The 22,872-nt window shown below is 35.9% G+C and overlaps 2 protein-coding genes across 3 annotated transcripts in view; one reads left to right on the top strand and one right to left on the bottom strand.

Annotated features, from left to right (window-relative positions):
• The window catches only part of LOC149793595 (uncharacterized), a 74,361-nt gene that overhangs the window by 29,534 nt on the left and 21,955 nt on the right, over nt 1-22,872 (bottom strand). Inside the window, exon 2 of one of the 2 annotated variants that reach the window (XM_089967556.1) lies at nt 2,323-2,435. The gene's annotated coding sequence lies outside the window, so the exon portion shown is untranslated. Of the gene's footprint in view, nt 1-2,099; nt 2,213-2,322; nt 2,436-22,872 lie in introns of those variants that run through there. The other variant, XM_089967558.1, reaches the window with a different exon arrangement.
• The window catches only part of LOC149793596 (uncharacterized), a 48,832-nt gene that overhangs the window by 18,720 nt on the left and 7,240 nt on the right, over nt 1-22,872 (top strand). Inside the window, exon 2 of the mRNA XM_089967560.1 lies at nt 3,460-3,655. Coding sequence (XP_089823686.1) covers nt 3,466-3,655 — 190 coding nt within the window. The 5' untranslated portion in view covers nt 3,460-3,465. The remainder of the gene's footprint in view (nt 1-3,459; nt 3,656-22,872) is intronic.

The following is a 22,872-nucleotide window of genomic DNA, read 5'->3' as shown; positions in this document are numbered from 1 at the left end:
TTTGATACTGAGTTTGAAGACAGTGTGACCCTTTTTGGCAATACAAGTTTTTGCCGTTAATTAATCTAAAATTAAACTAATCTGTTGGACAATCTCAATCACGATACGCAGTTTGCATATGTGGAAAAAAAATGAAAGAATCAAGGACGAGATTCTGCGATGAAAGCATAAATAATAGTTGTAAATAAGCGAGCTAAATGATAAATGTAATTAAAGACAGCTGTCTTTTTTGAAATCATAAAACTGAGGAGTAAGTTAATAATTCAATCTAACAACCTCATATCTATATTAATTCCACCTCAACAACTCTGTATCTTAATTATCAGTTTATTTTCATTTGGAGAGTAAGCAAAGTACGTAATATTGTAACGGTGAGGTTGAGCTTGATGTACATTATCAAAATATCAGACGCAAGGCTAAAACTCATCAAAGGAATCTTGACTTTGGTAATTTTCTGCAAATTATACCACCTTTGTAAAAAAAAAAAAAAAGGTACTAAAGTACTATGCGCGTTTGAATTGCACGGACGGTGAATAAATAAGTGGCAAATCAAGTAGATGAATTCAGTACCAAAAAAAAGTTAGAGGACAAAGTTTCTATGTGGCAGAATTTTTAAACTGTAACTGTAACGCCCGCGGAAAAAAATATCAAATATGCATGAAGTGACAAAACTCCGGACAGCAAAAAAGAAAATATTCGAAACTCTCAAGAATGTGGTTATAAATGAAAGAAGGGATGTTAACAGTTCCTAGCATTTGATTTATTACAAACCATGTCCCCTCCTTTACCCCACTCCGGTCACGAATCCATTTGCACAGTATTGTTTAATATTAAACTGATCATGCTCAAGGGTCTTGATTTTAAAGAGAAATAAACCAGCGCGAGACAGCAGTTTTGTATGGAAAGCAAGCGGATAAAAATCCTTCCTGGTCCAGCTGAAGGTTATGTACGACCACACGCAATATTTGACCTGTTTTTTATTTTCATTCTTTTTCCCTTGCTGCCCTTCTTGTCAATATATGTAGCTTCCACAGTACATACGCTCTCTCTCTCTCTCTCTCTCTCTCAGAATTATACATATCTAAGCATACATAAAATACGGCAAATTCTAGATAGACTTGATCACAAAATTACACAAAGTACAAAGGCGTGGTGGTACATGCCATGGTGGGTTTAAGATCCTAACATCATCGGATAGACGCATTTAGCCACAGAGCCAGGTGATGATAGGATTCGTGTTAACGTACGTATATTAGCAACGAAATGGCTATATACCGACAAAAAAATTGAGCGCCCTCATATATGTATATGTGTACCGAAGTGTGTATGTGATCTTCAACTGTTTGTTTAGTTCCTCTGTTTGTTACATTCTGATGCTTCAAATAGTGTGTTTTACTCTTGTTTTGTTTTCGCACACTTTTTGGCATGAAAACAGGTCTAAGAAAGTGATACGTATCGTAAAAGCCTATTTATTCTTCTTCCTAGAGTTATGTACAATTGTAGCGTATTAATACGCACATATCGCTTTCAAGAACCATTTCCAGTTTATAGACAGTCCCTATGCATTAATCACAGCTGAATCGTAATATATGTGCAATACAAAGTAAAACAAAACGGTTTTATCTTGAAATAGTAGTTATATGTTTTTTGACCGAAAATTTGAAATAAGTAAGGCATGACCCCTACTTTAATACGAGTTTTATGAAAAATATGTACAGTTAAATTAGTCACTTGTGAATGACAAATAATTACCGAGTATGCTTAATGGAATAACAAAACACACACGTATATGCATTAAAATGTACAAACGCATGTTGTTATAGATGCATATGTACGACAATGCCCAATTTGTTTGTGCCAGATTTAGATTTACTCTGCTTACGAAGAAAGAAACTAATATAATATCGCAGATCGCAGTCAGCTACAAGCAATGTATGTATGTGTGTGTGTATATATGTATATATATATATATATATATATATATATATATATATATATATATATATATATATATATATATATATATATATATACACACACATGTCACAGAAAAAATTAAATACTGGAAAGCACAAAATGGTAAAGTACAAAAAGTTTACCTGTTGGAAGGCACAAAATGGTAGAATACAAAAAGAATTATCCCACACTCCAACCATGTTAGAGTACTTAGGCTTTAAGACTGCACAGTTTATTTTCCAAAGCTTTATCTTTTCACATACCTTCTAATGTACTACCACCGGTCAATCAACTAAAGTGAGTGATGAATATATAGAAGCGTGTATGTATACATGCTAAATTTATATTTTTAGCAATGACACTGACCTTTCGCTCTCTGAACCAATTTTTTATGCAGCCAATTCCTCTTCTTGGCGGAAATTTGGCACCATCAACAGGTTCATCGTAGACTGGTTCACGGATTTCTTTTACAAAATCATCTGCAATACAAACAGCGGTTAATCGGTAAATAAAGCAGTCTAATTCTGTGTCCAGATCATTGACACCAGAAGTTACTTGTTTAAAATAATACTTAAGTAGTCACTATCTCTTTAAACATCTCTGTGAAGATGAACTATGAATAATATAGTATGCTGCTGGTACCACCAATAATAATAACGATATATAATGTGGACCATTTGTCTTTGCTGTGATGTGCTTTAAATTCCAGAAGGAATTTGCATACAAAAGTAGAAAGGCAGAAGCAGTATGAGTAGTAATTTAGGCAAATTATTTTTACTGTATTTTCGATCGTCTCATTTCAAATCTTAAGTAAAAAAAATACAAACTACCGCATTTATTTGAAACAAGGGATTAGAAACTGTTGCTCTAAAGACAAAGTATTACCTATATTTGAATGCATTTCTCATCTTACCTGATCTACACTAAATGATCACCAGCAGGCCACCCCCTTCTCTCTCTCTCTCTCTCTCTCTCTCTCTCTCTCTCTCTCTCTCTCTCTCTCTCTCTCTCTCATGTATGTATTCATTCCTCTCTATGTACATGTATCTATCTTAAGGTATTAGTGCTACAATCAGTGTATAATTACGATGGCTGCATTTATTTACTTTTAATATCTTCCTTCAGTGGCTTTCATGTAGTTATTATCGAGCAACAGGTTTCATTCATTTGTTGTTGGAGTCTTGCAATATTTGCAATATTCTGCTTTTTGTACTTTTCTAACTGTAAAATTGCAAGGAAAATAAAGACCGATTTGGTGTTTATTCTCATAAGACATTAAGACATTTAATTAACTCTTTTTACTTTCCTTTTTATTTTTTTTATTTAAAAGATTGGTGGGAGTCTTTTTTAATTGAACTTTTTGAAGTGGTTGGTGTATTTTATGGGCAAATTCCATAGAGACAAATATTAGTTTTGGAAGGATGAATTACTCTGATGCACGTCTGAAACCATGCGTAACGTATAAGAAAAATGCTTAGCTGTGGATTGTCGTTGTTGTTGTAGGGTTTGATGCCATTTCCAGCACAAGATAAGCTATACATGACGGCCAGTATGACTGGTGAAGGAAGAACGCTGAAAACCCCAGGGAAAACAACCGACCCACGAGAAGCTACTGACAGGCTTTCTAAAGTTCCCAGGTTAGCAGAGCCTGAGACTCGAACCCACGCAGGCAGAGGTGAGATGGCAGTGATCCGGAACGGTGAGCGCTTTAAAACCCTAGGTCTTAGCTATGGATAAATTTTAGAGGTTTAAAGGTATCCGAATGAGATCGCAAGTATGGATCATGTCAAAATGTACGACCTCAAATATTATATCAAATATAGATCCATGATCAATAAAATAATATCTAGCCATAATTTAATTACCTTGTAGGCCTAATTAAACAAAAATTGCCAATTATTAAGTTTGCGAATAAATAACCGCCATCCTAGATTTAAAAAATCATCAAAATGTTTTAGAAAAGTTTTTCTGTAGAGTGCCCTTATTAGATTCAGTTATATTTTTGTTAGAATCTGAGATCAATGTCAATGTTATCTGGCAACACGTGTACAGCGTTGGCTCCTAAATCGAGTATGAAAGATGCTTCTTTTTTATCTAAATAATTAAAATGGGTATGCCAAGATAATATGATAGAACTGAAAGTACATTGTGGTATTTGGGTCAATTTACGTCACACATAGCTCTTCCTTCCTGCTGTATCAATTTATCACAAAACAGGTGCCCGCTCTGATTCCATAATGAAGAATGAACTGTCAATTAAAGTCTCGTCAGGAGAATATAAATGATCGCAGAACTCGTAAATCATACTTATATCTAGAATAGGATTATACCCTAATACTGTAAGTTAATTTGTCTTGGCTACCATGTAAACAAATCTTGTGCATTATTTTTATATATGCATTCACCTTTAAACACCGCGATATTAAGAAGTACATTTGATGTCGAATGAAATCCTGGTGCGAAATTTGTAGAGTGGGCGAGGAGAGTAGCCTTGGCGCTTAAAGTCACAGAAAAGAGTGAGCGATTTAGATTTTTAACGTAGCGTTAACAATCTTTTCAGTCATATCGCTTCGATGACTGCAGTGTGACAGTTTATAGTGATGTCTAGCACTGGTGCATCATGCCGCAGACATGTAGCATGATGTCCCACCCAGTCATATTATCCTGACACCAGGCCGACCAGTCCTAACATTAACCTCTTAAAGATGAGCACCAAGCGAGGCAGCTGTAAGTGCCATTTTTGTAAGTCTTTGGTACGACTCGGCCGGGGTTCGAACCCGCCACCCGCGATGCGGACGCTCTAACCACTAGGCCACCGGCGCGGTCACAGAAAAGACGCATGATTATCTTCTATGGACCTTTTGTAACAACTAATGACCATTCTCGTATTAATAGGTTAATCCAATAGATACATACCTAGTCGGTGACTTTCAACTCTTAACATTAATATAGGGCAAAATCCAGCATCGTACCTTGCATATATATATATATATATATATATATATATATATATATATATATATATATATATATATATATATATATATATATATATATATATATAAGGAGAGAGAGAGAGATGAATGGTTTAATTCTGGTCGCAAAAATGTATCATTCCAACCGTCCAGCCATTCATCTAATCCGTCTATATACACATCTGCTTGTCTTCCTGCTTTCTTGCAGTAATTCTTGTTAATGCGTTAGTCAGTCTGTTTGTCTGTTTCTGTATCTATCCTATTTTGTTCTAAGCTGTAATCGTTGCGAATCTAATGCATACAGAACGCGCTAGTCCGACAGAACTATCAGATAAAAATAGAGTATCTCCTACACACACAAAAACACAACAAACACTCATGTTTGAATCATTATAGTCTACAAGTAACCCATCTGTTTTATTATGAGTTATTTATTTGTCTGTTTTTATATCTTTTGTTTTAACGGCAATGCTACATGTAATTTAGAAAATATATCTGATGTAAGTAAATAACTACCATATTAAGGAGCCACACACAGAACGCAAATTATAATTCTCTAAGTACCGATTATACTCGCTTATAAGTCGAGTCCAACAGCAAACTGCATAGACCCAGACCTGCCGTCGCATTATGCCACGACCGATTTGATTATGTGCAGTTTGTCAGGAGTAATCAGTAGAACAAACAACATAGACCCTGATCCGCAGGCACGTTATGCTATAGCTGATCAGGATCTTTGTCTTTCGCAGTTGTACTCATCTTGTTAGCGAGTACAGACGGTATACTGTTCTTTCATTGCCTAAAGGTACCATCAGTTTAATGACAGTATATACGACCAAGCAAACAAAAAAGCTGCACATAAACGCTCAAGCAAACGTAGAGATTGAATAAGATTGGAAAGGAGATGGTAAGTTCTGGGACATGTATTTCGTGTAATATTTTGTAACAGCATATGTAAATGCAGTAATTATTTTGATGAAATCTCATTAGCAGTTTGTTGTGAATTACTTCTCCGTTGAAAAGAAATATCAGCTGTCTGATGCGCGCAAAATATTACAAATGTGCTTTACAATTTTTTTTTATCCATTGTATAGTTTTACTTGCTTCATAATTGAGCAAGGACGCAGAGAGAAAATCATACACTGTCTGTTCTCAGAGGTATATTTTACCGAAAATTAAACAGTAAGGTCTTTCATTAGAAAGGAACAGGAAGCTCAGTAGGCAATTGTTGGACTTGGAATCAAAGGGTCGAGAGTCCTGTTGCATCGTTGTGTTTCTCGAAAAGGCTCTTTGCCCCCATTTCCAATGTTTGATCTAGTCAATAATGTGTTAAAAGTTCAATTACAAAAAAAAACAAAAAAAAAAAAACAAAAACAAGCAAACATACAAAGTTACATGGACGAAGCTATGAATTCTATTTTGGTATTATTAACCTCACGCGTTATAACTATATCATGGTTCTTTTTCTCCATGGATCGCTGTATAAGTTTCACCCATTTAACTGTAATATGCCTAACACAGATTATAAAACCTCGCCTTCCGCCGCTATACTGTGCCATGCGAAAGTTGTTCCTAATATAATTCTTAATGGTGGCGAATTATATCTGAGGTTTCTGTCTCGACTTGACTGAAAAGGCCAACGGTATTCAAATTTGTATTTTGATTCGGATCGGAAATTATTTATTTCAGAAAAATATTTCTTTTACGTTTAAACCGTTCACTTTGAATTACACTAAAAAGACAAACTGTGACACTTCATAGAGCACTGAAATACGTCAATTCAAACTTTTTTGGTAATTACGAGTGATAAAAATCTATACTTCCTGCGTGATTTTACTTTGTTTATTACAAAATTCAAGTAGTAACAGGTGTGGAGAGTTCCGTAGTTTCCAAAATAAACTTCATGTTTTGGTACTTATAATAGCTGGATGAATTTAGAACCTTATGAAAATCCGGAAGAGATCCAACAGTTTTCAACCTATGACTCAAGGTTTAAGTCACTAAGGATTGAGACGAACTCCGTAGTTAATGCCAGTTGCATGTATGAATTTATCTTTTCGTATCCAATAAAATGTACATTTATCTTTTCGTGTCCAGTAAAATGTACATTTATCTTCTCGTGTCCAACAAAATGTACATTTGTCTTTTTGTGATTAGCAATGGTATACATGGCAATAGCGTTCGGCTCTCATAAAGTTCAGTGTTAGGGCCCATGAGATAAAAGACTCTAGGAAATCAAGCGGGGACTCCAGTAGGACATGTGTTGACCCAGGAGCTTAAAGACTCAAGGCCATCAAGCAGGGACTCCAGTCGGACATGTGTTGACCCAGGAGCTTAAAGACTCAAGGCCATCAAGCAGGGACTCCAGTCGGACATGTGTTGACATTTAGATCATTGATCACCAATATACATTTTTAAAAAATTAAGACAGTTTCAGTTTATGTTACATCATACACAGACGTGATTAACAATTCTTGAAGTAATTTCACAATCTGCATCCATAGGGTTATCACTGGTTAGTTTTCAGGTGTCCAATCAACACCTATAGGAATATCCTTAGTACAGGTTTTAGGTGTCTAATCTACACAGACTGGGTTATCACTGGTTCAAGTTTCAGGTGTCCAATCTACACGGACTGGGTTATCACAGGTTCATGTTTCAGGTGTCCAATCTACACAGACTGGGTTATCGCTGGTTCAAGTTACAGGTGTCCAATCTACACAGACTGGGTTATCACTGGTTCATGTTTCAGGTGTCTAATCTACACAGACTGGGTTATCGCTGGTTCAAGTTTCCGGTGTCCAATCTACACAGACTGGGTTATCACTGGTTCAAGTTTCAGGTGTCCAATCTACACAGACTGGGTTATCACTGGTTCATGTTTCAGGTGTCCAGTCTACACAGACTGGGTTATCGCTGGTTCAAGTTTCAGGTGTCCAATCTACACAGACTGGGTTATCACTGGTTCATGTTTCAGGTGTCCAATCTACACAGACTGGGTTATCGCTGGTTCAAGTTACAGGTGTCCAATCTACACAGATTGGGTAATCACTGGTTCAAGTTACAGGTGTCCAATCTACACAGACTGGGTTATCACTGGTTCAAGTTTCAGGTGTCCAATCTACACAGACTGGGTTATCACTGGTTCATGTTTCAGGTGTCCAATCTACACAGACTGGGTTATCGCTGGTTCAAGTTACAGGTGTCCAATCTACACAGATTGGGTAATCACTGGTTCAAGTTACAGGTGTCCAATCTACACAGACTGGGTTATCACTGGTTCAAGTTTCAGGTGTCCAATCTACACAGACTGGGTTATCACTCGTTCAAGTTTCAGGTGTCCAATCTACACAGACTGGGTTATCACTGGTTCAAGTTTCAGGTGTCCAATCTACGCCCATTGGGCTATTACTAGACCAAGTGTCGGGTCTCCAACTCAAGCGGTATAGGAAGAGTTCAAGGACATTAAATATGTATGTAAGTACATCAGTACTCACGCACGTACGCACGCACGCACGCACGGATTGCATCTTAACACCTAATCGAGGATAACAAATTTGTTAAAGAAAAGTAATTTTGATTCTTTCTTTAAAACAATATACACATTATATTTTTTAACCATATTTTTTTCATATGGAACGCTTCAAGAAAACAGTATCAACTGTTTATTAGATGTTTTTTGACATACTTTTCATTATAATTCTTAATATTTACAAGAGTACAATAACGCAATACAGTTGGGGTTGTTGGTCTTTTTGTGGCCATATCATAGGATATCATGCCTATTTTAGCAGCGAAATCAAACAAAAAACTTTGCCTTTTAGCATTAAGCAACTTTAAACTGAGACGATGGTCGTATTCCATATAGCTCCTAAATGTCATTCATGGAAATACTGTCTGCTTAATCCACGAGTGTCAATCTTTAACACACTTTATTTTATGACTGGGAATTTCATATCTTGTTTACTCTCAATAATTTAATTCAATTTAAATTGATGCATGACAAATGGCAAAAATAGTAGCAACACTTTTATTAAAGATCAGACGGTACGTCTAACAATAACAAAAAGAAAATCAACCTAGATTGTGCTGCTAATTAATATTGTATTGGATGACTTTAATACGTATTATTTTGAATCTGCATAACGATGTATTGGATGACTTTAGGGCGTATTATTTTGAATCTGCATAACGATGTATTGGATGACTTTAGGGCGTATTATTTTGAATCTGCATAACGATGTATTGGATGACTTTAGGGCGTATTATTTTGAATCTGCATAACGATGTATTGGACGACTTTAGGGCGTATTATTTTGAATCTGCATAACGATGTATTGGATGGCTTTAGGACGTATTATTCTGAATCTGTATAAGGATGTATTGGATGACTTTAGGGCGTATTATTTTGAATCTGTATAAGGATGTATTGGACGACTTTAGGGCGTATTATTTTGAATCTGCATAACTATGTATTGAACGACTTTAGGGCGTATTATTTTGAATCTGTATAAGGATGTATTGGATGACTTCAGGGCGTATTATTTTGAATCTGCATAACGATGTATTGGATGGCTTTAAGACGTATCATTTTGAATCTGCATAGCAATGCACTGGACGACTTTAGGGCGTATTATTTTGAATCTGCATAACGATGTATTGGACGACTTTAGGGCGTATTATTTTGAATCTGCATAACGATGTATTGGACGACTTTAGGGCGTATTATTTTGAATCTGCATAACGATGTATTGGACGACTTTAGGGCGTATTATTTTGAATCTGCATAACGATGTATTGGATGGCTTTAAGACGTATCATTTTGAATCTGCATAGCAATGCATTGGACGACTTTAGGGCGTATTATTTTGAATCTGCATAACGATGTATTGGACGACTTTAGGGCGTATTATTTTGAATCTGCATAACGATGTGTTGGATGGCTTTAGGACGTATTATTCTGAATCTGTATAAGGATGTATTGGATGACTTTAGGGCGTATTATTTTGAATCTGTATAAGGATGTATTGGACGACTTTAGGGCGTATTATTTTGAATCTGCATAACTATGTATTGAACGACTTTCGGGCGTATTATTTTGAATCTGTATAAGGATGTATTGGATGACTTCAGGGCGTATTATTTTGAATCTGCATAACGATGTATTGGATGACTTTAATACGTATTATTTTGAATCTGTATAAGGATGTATTGGATGACTTTAATACGTATTATTTTGAATCTGTATAAAGACTGAAAATAAATCATTTCTCAGTTTCAAAGCATGTAGGTTATGACTAGAAGTAACGCCTTCATTTTAGAAGAAAAAAAAAGAACAGGAGGTGGAGAGAAAATAATTACGTAAAAAAAGCATAAAGCTGAGATTACCCTGCAAGATATAGTAGATATATATCATTACAGCTGTTGCAGAAATGTTTATATGTATTGCCATGCATTGAAGGTAGGGGCTAGGAAGGTCCATAAATACGATGTTCATCATTCGCATATAGATAGATAGTGGTGTCAATTATACGTAAAGTTTTATCGAGCTGTGAAAAAATTCTGGGGAAGGAGAAACGTATAAATCGTATGAACTTAAATGTGACCTATGGTTGACTACAGTGAGTAAGAGCTGCGCCTGTTATGATAAAGTACGTTGGAAGTACGACCTAAATATAAATGCAAATGAACAGCGTAAACAGAAGGTATAAAATTTACTAATGTTTATATTTCATATAAAATGAAAACAAAATAAGGATACGCGTAGACAGCGTTGTTGCATTACTTTTAAATATGGATTCAAATTGTGTATGTGCAACTTAATTCATTCGGAAGCCTTTCATTTCACGCTTATCTCCTGTGTAAGTCAATGATGCGAAGTGCAGTATCAACACTATGAAACATATAAAAGAAACATTGTATTAATGACGTCATATGATGATAAGAAGTCTGCTGCAGAGATAGGTTGTAAGGTACCTTACATACGGTGACGACTGAGTTATATAGTGTTGCATTGTACGTTAAATCCAATGATTATTGAGTCGTATCATGTAATTACCATACAACGATCGAGTTGTACCAAGCTTGCACCCCTATATACAAAAGTAGCATATATATATATATATATATATATATATATATATATATATATATATATATATATATATATATATATATATCATAGTAAACTTGATTTAATTGAAAATGTTATAGATTTCCAATTAAATATCACATGGTACGTAAAAGAATACAGACATTTTGCTGAAATGTATCTGATCTTTTTCTTAAAGGGCTCAGACATATCCCTCAAGACGTTCCTGGTTAATGCAGTTAGAGCTGTATTTGCTTATTCCTCCATCTGACAAAGACACGTGTCTGTGAATGCCTTGTCTTGTTTCCTTTTATAAAAGCTGCATAGATATTTTCTTATGGAACGCCAGAGCTGTCTTAAGACGACAATTGTATTATATGATGTGGAAACCTCTTTATATGATGTGCATTTGTACTTATAAACTTCTTTATATGTTGTGTTTTTGTACTTAGATGATGTGCGAACTTTGGCGTTCCGTATTTTCACTGTGAAATACCATCACACGGTACCTAAGGCAATGTTAGTTCTGTGTTGCTATAGCTATACTGACCAATGCCATACTTTGGCTTCCCACTTTCAAGCTTTTAAAGATCAGGACTTAAAAACGGCCAGTATGGATAGGGAGAGAAAGAGTGGCACTATATACATATAAGCTGTTAATAGTCAAATTAGTCAAGCAGTTTATATATATATATATATATATATATATATATATATATATATATATATATATAACAAAGTGCCAACTGCTTGACTAATTTGGCTATTAGCAGTTTATACATACATACATACATACATACATACATACACGAAAATTGATAACTGCGCAAATTTAAAACGGTTTCCCAACGTTTCGGGCTAAACAAGCTTTCGTCTGGGGAAAAGTCAACTTACACATACAAGACAAACACTTAACACGATATATATATGCATGAAAGGACGAGGGCGCACTGAAAAAAATGGAGATTGTATCTTTTCTTAAGTAGGAAATTGGCCCTGGTCGAGAAAATATCTCTTGATGGCAGCTGAATTTATACTAGGTCTAGGTGCTCCCTACCCCCTCCTTCCTTTCACCACCACTGCAGTTATTCCCACTTCCTTTTTTAGATTGCAGTCCTGGTTTTAAATTGTGAGTAGCTCCTACGAATAATCTCTATTCAGATTGTATTATGATAACACTTTTTGGTGCAGAACATCTTTATTGTAGTTTTCATAAACCTATTTTCAAGTTGTTGTTATGTTTCCACTCCACGGTTATTCTGTGCTTCTGAAAGAGGGACACTTATAAGGTGAAGTTGTGTGTATTTACAGCAAGTACAATGGATAGACTGTTGGCATGCCTGTATGCTACTTTCATGTACTGTGAATGAAATCTGTTCCGTGTGGTAATGCGGGAATAACGCATTGCCTGAAGAAATCTGATCGTAATGGCCGCTTTCATGTGACTGAGAGATGAATTTGAATTACTCCAATGTAGACTAGCTTGAGCAGTTAATAAGACAGGGAGAATAATTTTTCAGAGTGGATCAAACATTCTTCTGAAAGTGAAATGAATGAAAACAAAAAAGTTATTCATTAGATTTATTTTCCTCTGAATTTACCTCCGAAATCAAGGAAACAATGTTTAAGAGGGAGTCTTTTGACAGAAGCACATATAAAGAGAACCAATCTGTATACTACCCAAAACAAACAAAGTACACATATCAATCATACAACAAAATAAAAGACAGAAACGTTCTTCTTCAACAATAACAAAGACTGAATGATCTGTTTTGAAGAAGAAAAAAAAAAATAACTACGATTCTGGGATACTCAGAGGAATGTCTGGGAAACGCCGTATCTTTAAAAATCGAACACTGCAATAATGTAGAGCGGAACCAGTAATACAAATGTGTTGACTTAAAACAAAATGAGGAACCTGGATGTCAAAGGCATTCGAATTTGCATTAGTTAGTCTCAACTTGACGTCTTTCGGTCGTCTACCAAGCAAAGTATCTTCGAGTTTTGATCAGTGATGAATATAATCTTTTATTTGTTTGGTTCTTTATATGACATTTACCATACTATATGAGTAATTTTACTGTTTACTCGCCAAAGTGAAAAAACCCACACTGAAATCATTCTAATCTGCTCACAAGTTTCACATGATATAAAACGTAATGTGAGATTATGATCAAAGGCACGTACGACTGAGTATGCATAGCGTAGGGATAATGACTCGTAAAGATTTCGGAACAAAGAAAAAATAAAATAATTAAAGATTAACGATCCAGTGCAAAGGCTCTTGTATTATTTACATGCGAATCACCTCGACTTGCACGTGTTCTTGCATTATGCATTCGCGTGTGCGGTGAATAAATTTTGCTTTAACTCTGGTACGGGTACACCAGAGAATTCTCTTATGCGATGAATGGACCGATTCTAATTAGGTTTTTGCAAAGTCATTCTATGCATATCTCCGTGAAGTGATAAAGAAATACCATTCTGTATTTACATCAGTTTGCCTATGTATCGGTCTTTGTAATTAATCTATTATAAAGCCTTTGCTTGCCAGGAGATAGGTTCTTTTACTAAACGAAACACTGATTTGATCCATATAGGAAGCCATGAAAAGCAATGGGAATATGAATGCCGACGTGTAATTAAGAAAAACTGCAATTGTCCGTTTACAACGTTTTAAAGTAGACGTTTTCAAAATTATTCATATAAAATAATTATTCTAAAATTAACTGAATTAGTAGTTACCATCTCGCTTTGTTCGTTTATATATTTATATACATAGATTACTATGTGTGATAGGGGTGCACACACACGCGCGCGCGTTTTAGTGTGTGAACGGACCTAGAAAATAAACGGCAATTACCTCCTATCACGCTCCTTGACTTGTTTTAATGTTCGCTAATTGTTTACAAGGTTGTAACACTAGGCCAGAAGTGTTCAACACACTCCAGTATCAATTTGGCCTCTTTCACAATCATTCGAGCCACTCTCATTAGGTCATTGAGAGAAGTGGAGAAAGAACAGTAAGGTATTAATAAATTATTCCATTAAGCAGTGACAGGGACGCCACTACTACTTACACACAGAGAACTGGAAGAATTGGAAAAGTCTGTCTGCATAAACATGTCAGAACTTGGGTGATTTCTTTTTCTCGAGCCAAAAGTATTTACGAGATGTCAGTTTTCATGAAAGTAATTTTACTTGCGCGAATATATGTAATTTACTCCTCTGGGAAGTTTCGCACCACATATATGGTTGTATAGTTCACACCTGGATCGTGTGTGTGTGTGTGTGTGTGATTTGGATTTTTAACATAGCTTTAATACTTTCCAGTCATATCGCTACGATGTCTGCAGTGTGGCAGTTTATAGGAGACCAGAAACCAATGGAAATATGGGATAATAATAAAAGTACTATAGCAGAAAACCTTATTCTGAAGTATCATCTGCGACTGTAATGCCAATATTTAAATGTTGGCCTATCTTCAATGAGCTGAATTTCCGTGACCTCGTATGCAAAATTTCCGCGCCTATTCGGTTACTTTCGGGATGTGACGTCATAGTAGCGACTCCAGTAGCCCAAGTGGGAGTTGCCAGAGTAAAAGACAATACCGTTTTGCGTTGCTTACGGGTGTAATAGAACATTAAGAAAAGCCTGTTGACATAAAAATAAAAATAAAATCTTTTCCGAAAGATAAAGGCATAATGAAAGAATGGATACATTATTACAAACGAGTCGATTTCAAAGCAACACCATACAGCACTATGTGCTCGTTACATTTTTCAAAGGAATGTTACGAGAGGGATCATGAAAAAATAGCAGCTCAAAGATACGCAAATGCTAGGCCTAGACTAAAAGTTGGCGCTGTTCCAGACATACCTTTGGACATCTTAAATCCTGGAAAAAGTGTTAAATGTGTGAGTTACGAAAACAGGCAGAAGGACGAGTAGGTGACCACAAAATGCAACAATCAATCCACATCTTTTATCTAAAAACAGCAGTGCTAAAAACAAATCTGATAGCCCGACACTCTGGGCCCCTTCTGGTTTTAGTTCCGGCCCAGCCCATCCTGTATTCAAAGTGAGGTGCCCGTCAGGCTTGTCGAAACAAACATTGTTTGCCTGAGGAAACTTTGATTGCGCTGGTGAAATGAGTAAATGTATTTTTAAGATGTTGACATGCACGCCTTAACACGGCACAATCTAAATCAAATCACCACTGTCCTAGGTGAATTTTAGATTTGATTTTAATCAAATGGAAACTTTGCTAAAAATAAGATTCTAAACCTGTCGTGTTTCGAGAAAACACAATTTTCAGTAATCTTACAAAAAATTTAAATTAAAAAAAAATGCATTGTATACATGTAGTATGCATAAACTGTAATCTGTAATAATTGGAACTGATAAAAAAAAAACTATTAATTGGGCAGTTTAAAAAGCAGCGATTAAAAAATAAAAGGTCAAAGTTGGGGGGGACTATTGACCCTCCCCCATTGTCCCAATGTGCGACCGCCCATTTGACGTGCCTTTTCTCCATGTGATACGCCTTATTATTCCCCCATGACAAGCCCCTTTTGCATATTCTGGTCAGTTCTGGCTAAGTTGCAAAATAGCTAAAGTTTTGATTTAAGTACGCAAACGATAAAGCCGGTGTGACTAATGAACATAATCCTTATCCTTGCATTGATCTTGTGAAAAGGACTGCCCTTCGGACATACTTCAAAGAAACCATGTTCGACAGTGTGTGTATGCGTAAGCACCAGCAAATGATTACCAAAATAAACGATGCCTATTTTGTTGTTACTTACGATATCATGGACTCAATTTTAACAGTTCAAATCTGCAGTCACAAGTTACCGTACTTGTGGCAACTGTTTTTCTCACGTTTTACGCCCCACCTTATTCCTTAGGTTTAAGCCTTAATGCATGTAACACTGTTTGCTGAATAAAATATTTATTCAGAATTAGTTCTTTAGGGCCACATATACTGCTTGGTATATTTTGTTTTATTCCTTGTAATTTAATCATGATAATTAAACTTTTCATATACGGTAGAGGAATGTCAGGTGTTAACTGGCCGAGTGTCTTTGGTGGAAATGGAGATGCGATTTTGTTTGCAAAGAAAATTTCGAAGTGATCATTCATTTAAGCTAATTGGTGACAGTTTTATTCTTTTGATTTTTTTTAGTACAATAGTACTGTTGTAGTTGTTTAAAAAATCTGAAATTTACTTGAATAATGTTTAATCTTCACGTTCTATTTACTGAAGAAGAAAAAAAGAAGAAAAAACCTGTTGTATGATATTAATTATTTCGTCCAGTGCCGGTTTAGACGTGTGTGCGTGTGATTTGAATTTTTAACGTAGCTTTAACAATTTTTCAGTCATATCGCTACGATATTTAATTTATAAACATTGCAGTCGAATTAAAATATGTAGAGAATTACATACGTAAAAGGAAAATTTTGATTTCTAGTCTCCTTTATAGTGATGTCTGGCACTGGGGTATCATGCGCAGGCATGTTACATCATGTACCACCCAGACATAATATCCTGATACCAGGCCGATCAGTCCTAACACAAACCAACCCAATGCTGAACGCCGTGCGAGGCAGCAGCTAGTACCATTTTTGTAAGTCTTTGGTATGACATAGCCAGGGTTCGAATCCGCGACCTCCCGCATCCGAGGTGGACGCTCTAACTCCTTAGGCCACCGGAGCGGTGCAGTGGTCAAGAAAACATTATGGCAGCGATACATTATGAAAGAGTATGAGCTGTGAGAAGCATAAATAGTGACCATGTCGGTAAAATTAATCATTCGTCTCGTAAGACTATTAAAAAACCAAGCAATGGGAATTTCAGCATGTGTGCAATATGGCTGAGACTATGTTGAAACGTTTTAAATCTCAAAAATGGCGTGTTCGCGTTAAATCTGAGCGCAATTGTCAACAATTATGAACGTTTATGATTGTAAAAAAATGTTACAAAGGGATGTGAAGCAGAAATAATTGAACTGAATTTTCACAAAACTCATGAATCTCAACCTCGTATCTGTTTTCAAAATAGTTTATTGACATGCTTATTATACTATATACTAATATTATATAATACAAAATCGTTCTTAGTTTAGCAGCATTGCTGTGGCATTTTTGCTTAAAATATAATGTATTAATTATGACAGGATCACTTAGCACACTCGGTAGCATTGTTGGGGCCACATTAACTGTCGAGTGGTTTGAAGTAAAGACGAGCTCTCTTGATAGGCTTGTTAAACACTACCAGAAACTTGAAGTAATGAACTTTTTAAAACGTTTGCTAATTGCTTTTCACACACACACACACACACACACACACACACCTTTGACCACTGGGTCAAACCTTCGTCCATCGGATACGAGGCTACCTTCTTTCTCTAATCACAGATTAAAATCTGATAATAAACGAGACATAAAGAACCATACTATGTAATGCAGTTCGGATGTGCTTCATTGTAATGCGTATCGATATAATGTGGCATCTGTTGCGTGTCACCTTGTAATATCATCGGCCGTGTGTTCCATTTTTGAAAGTAATGAATTCCTTACCTTTTCCTTCTCCGTATTAGGCAAAATCTTCACGTTCTTCACAAGTCATTGTAAAGAAAACAACAAAGAAAATGGTACTTCAACTGAACATAACGCAGTTATCGAAGCGTGCAATTTTCTCCGAATGACATTTTACTACAAAATTTATGCCATGGCCGTAGTGGTATACTTTAGAAGGAAGGTAAGCCACTGCGAAGAATTGGCTAATGTTTGACAGCTCGCTCCAGCATAATTCAGTCTAATTTAATGGTTTATTCTGATAAGCATGTACATGCTCATAGAGACTACACTAATGATATTCCGTCTTTATCAAATGATATACAACTTTTTTAAAACACAAACTTAGAAAATTTAATCAACAAAATCTGGAAATTAAAAGACGGGCAAGTATACACACTCTTGTCAACACGTTGCTGGACAAATAAAAATCTATATCTTAATTTATATGCTTCATGAATGAATTGATCCAATATAGATATTTTTGCTAGAAATTACCAACTGAATGCATTTTGTACATGAATATAGTGATTAATTATGCTTATCTCTTCTGTTTCTTTTTTAAAAAACATCCAGTAAGTATGAATATAAAGGTAAATACATAGCACATATATGGGAGATGTATACGCCAAATTGAAAATAAAAATATATACATATATCCAGCTAGACATACGGACTGAAAATTTATTCAATCACTGCAAAAGAGTCCAAATCTCTGGTGATAATTATTTCCCTTTTCAAATTCTTTGCAAATTAAGAAATAAATAGATAACTGGGATGTCCAAATTATACTATTGGGTACTATAATGAAACAGAGAGGTACAGAAAAAACATGAAACCGTTGGTTGAAATTTCAATGTTATATGTGTAAACTTCCAGACCAATATGACGAATCAAATTCTTGGTGTAGAAAATCCCAGTTAAAATGTCGAGTTTTAGATTTTGTAATCAAAAGAGTTCCATTCCTCATATCAAAGTTTTAGATTTGATTTGTTGAATTACACATCGGTGGTTGAAAGCTCCATTTCCAATGTCGAAATTCCAATTTCCCGTTTTTAATCAAATTGTTTGTGTTGATATTGTCTGTCATCCATTCATCTGACTATATATGTTGTTGAATAACACTATTTTTGTCGTCCATAAATGTCAAGACTAGATAAGAACAAGATGCCTTCTAGAAAGTATGATATTCCAGATCTTGATTATACTCATAACACAAATAAATATCACAAAATGTAAGCACACTTAATTACTACCATCTTCCTCAACTGTTTTAGCAAAACAAATTTCTTCGAATCGTTTCCATGATACTGACACCTTCAGCCTCCAGCAGTAGTATTAAAGTTTCCTCTTGCATTCATTAGATAGTTCATTTTTATCACCAAAAATCAAGAACCTTTCTAAAAGTTTCTTTTAAATGATTGAATAAGTTAGGTTTTTTTTTTATAAATATTTCTGTTACATTAACATTATTGGCTTCTCTGGACAGTGATTGTAATATTGTAAAAATGGATACAAGTAATTTTCTGGCATGCGTGTGGCAAACGTTTATACTTTGTTGAACACTTATAGATAGAAAGAACTTGAGTGTCTCTAAAGCAGTCCTGTCCAACCTTTTTGACACCATGGGCCACTGAAAAATGTTGTTGTTGTTGGGTTTAACGCCATTTTTGAGCACATGATATATACATGGCGGCCAATATTAATGATGGGGGAAGAACCCGGGAAATCCCCGGAAAGAACCATCGACCCTCGAGAAGCTACTGGCAAGCTTTCTCACATACCCACATTGGCCGAATCCGAGCACTGAAAAATGCTTTTCTTGAAACCGTGGTCCGCAGCAGAGAACTGAAAAGCAACGACTATATGCTGCTCGAGCTCTGGCAGGCCATTTAAAATCAGCCCATGGGCCGCGGGTTGGACAGCACTGCTCTAAAGTCTTTGGCACAGGATTTAATAAGAGCACGATAATTATCCTCCCAAAGGGAACTTTAAATGCCTATCTCAAATCAAAAGAGCAACTTGGTATAATATAAATTGTTGTTCTTGGTTTAATTATTATTATTATTATTATTATTATTATTATTATTATTATTATTGTTGTTGTTGTTGTTGCAGTTGTTATTATTATTATTGTTGCTATTATTATTATTATTATTATTATTATTATTATTGTTGTTGTTGTTGTTAGTAGTAGTAGTAGTAGTAGTAGTAGTAGTAGTATCAACAGTAGTATAAATATTGTTGCCTATTATCACATTAAGAAATATGCCATGGGAACAGCTGACTTGTAAAATTTGAAATATCCAATGATTCATGTTTACTTCATTGCCTGCAAAGACAATTTATGTTTGTGACCGTTCCAGTGGCCTAAGTGGCAAGAGCGTCCGCCTCTGACGCGAATGTCGCATGTTCTAACCCCGGCCGAATCATACCAGAGTCTTAAACAAATGGTACAGCAGCTGCCTTGCATGTCGCTCAGCATTAAGAGGTTAGTGTTATGACTGGTCAGCCAGGACAAAATGACTGGTGGGACATGATGCCAAATGTCTGCGGGAAGATTCTCCAGTGCTAGACATCCCTGTAAACTGCCACACTGCAGATATCGTAGCGATATGATTCAAGTTGTTAAAGTTACATTAAAAACACAAATCACACTTTGATTATGTATTCTTTGCTACATGTCAGATTAAGTGCACACGTTACCGGGTGCAGTCAATTCTGATAAACAGTGACCTCATTTGGTGTTAATCAACTGCAATTAATAGCCTAAACTTTGAGCACGCGCATTGCTGCTTACACTCATTAAAAGTGTATTCTAGCACGTAAGGGCATTTTACAACCGAAGACAGCAAAATGTTGGGAAAATGACCTGGGGGGGGGGGGACTTTAAGAAAGAGATAGGCTGCTCATTGCACACTATTGTGCGCAATGTAGTTGTGCACAGTTGTAACACTGGTTTGTTTGTCACAACTTTGCGACAGCTTTTCATAAGACAAGATCATATTTGGTAAATAATTATTGTATTAAATGTCTGACTTTCATGATGATCCATCCAGTGATACAACGAATTCCATCAATGTCTTTAGGAAATGTAAACAAATGCAGAACAAAATCTCTTCAAGGAAAGCCTTAATGCAAATTTTCTATAGGACTGCGACCGAAAGCTCGAAGGGGTGAGAGTGCGTGGTGTAGCATTATGATCGTAGCGTTATAATTATTCACCTCAAGTATGACGAGAGCCCATCAAGGGGTTTATGAAATGATTACGAATAAAAAAGAACTTTCACACAAACTTAGCGCAGATGTTCTTTGATTTTGACCATGACCTTATGTTCTAAGGTCAAAGGGGCAAAAGTGCACGTCAACATATTAATTGTCTCATCTTTGTCATGACTCATACTATTATAAACAAATCCATCAAGAAGTTTAGGAAATATTAATAAATGAAAAACAAGCAAAAACCTTTATGTAAATATCCAGCCCAAGGGTAAAAGAGGCGATTGTGTACTGCTAGCTTCAACTCAAGTGTTAAAGAGGCGATTGCTTTCTTTCACCGTCAACCCAATGACAAAAGAGGCGATCGTATACTGCTAACTTCAACCCAAGAGTAAAAGGGGCGATTGTGCATGTTATAGAATTGTAAAAGAAATTATTCCATACTGACTCTAATTCGAATCTAGTACAAATTAATTTCTACTTTTTAGAGGCAGAATGTCGTTAAATGAAATTGCTTTCTTTAGTAACATTCTCTTCCAGAAAATGATTGCGCTTGTGCTTGGTCTTGTAATGTCATGTAACAGTCGTAAAGTCGTTGTCGTATGTATTGTCTTTGCAGTCATATATTCATTCATTCACTGTTCTAACCATTTGTTGTTGGTGTTGTTGTAAGGTTTAACGCCAATTTTCAGTACACGATAGGCTATACATGGCGGCCAGTATTAATGGTGGTGGAATAACTCGGGGAAAACCCCAGAAAGAACCATTGATCCACGAGAAGCTACCGGCAAGCTTTCTCACATACCCACATTAGCCAAATCCGAGACTCGAACCCACGCAGACAGAGGTGAGATGGCAGTGATCCGTAACGAAGAGCGCTTTAGACCACTCGGCCAGTCGGGGCCCCCTCTAATCATTTGTTGATTCGTCTAGAAAATCAGAGCGCACACCTGTAAAAATATTTTAGTGCTAACAATGCAGAACGTGACAAATTGGCATTGTCCTCTCCTTAATATCATATGCAAGCATTACCTGCATTGTAATCTGCTGTTTGCTGCCACGAAGAAAGGACCGTTCGTCCTTTCTCTTCCACTGTGACATGAAAATGACATTGATATTTCTACAGGTACGTCACCTTACGTTTTGTGATTGTTAATTCTTCAATGGACCATACAATTTTAACAGTTACTATTTCTGCTTAATATTACGTTTTGCTAAATTTTGCACGACTTGGAGTATTACTGGGGACAATTAAAGCAGAATCTTTATTTGACATATTACATGTGACATAAATGATTTTAGTCATTTCTGCATTTAATATTTCATGCAACGATCAAATATATTTAAAATAGTAATGAAACATAGTTTGTAAGGCAGTTTATACAGGTCAGTTAAGTCATATAACCACACAATTTGTTTTTCGTCTACGCATGAAGAGAATCTAAGACGGGGTTTAGGAAATCTAAGTAAAAATGTTAACAATAACATTAACTGTTGACAGCTCAGACGCCACGGTTGGAAAAGTGAAAGTTAGGTCCCGCTTCCCAGTAACATGGTCTCAGTGAAGCTATGGGGAGTTAAAGTATGATCACAGTGTTCACAGACATGAATCTACATGCAAAGTAAGATCACAGTATTCAACGAGATGTATCTCCATATAAAAGTCAGAGTTCACTGAGATGTATCTACGAAGTCAGATCACAGTGTTTACCGTGATATATCTACAGACACAGATCACAGAGTTCACATAGATGTCTCTACAAAGATCACAAAGATCACTGAGATGTCTCTACTAAGATCACAGTGTTCACCGAGATGTATCTACGAAATCAGATCACAATGTTTAGCGTGATGTATCTGCATACAAAGTATGACAACAGTGTTCACCGAGATGTATCAACATATAAAGATCAGAGTTCACCGAGATGTATCTACTAAGATCAAAGAATTCACCGAGATATCTCTACTAAGATCACAGTGTTCACCGAGATGTCTCTATTAAGATCAAAGACTTCACCGAGATATCTCTACTAAGATCACAATATTCACCGAG

This window comes from Sinohyriopsis cumingii, chromosome 8 (assembly GCF_028554795.1).
Source record: "Sinohyriopsis cumingii isolate HCF-2022 chromosome 8, ASM2855479v2, whole genome shotgun sequence".
In the NCBI taxonomy this organism is placed as follows: domain Eukaryota; kingdom Metazoa; phylum Mollusca; class Bivalvia; order Unionida; family Unionidae; genus Sinohyriopsis; species Sinohyriopsis cumingii.
The sequence above is the reverse complement of the archived record's forward strand: the minus strand, read 5'-3'. Positions and strand labels throughout refer to the sequence as shown.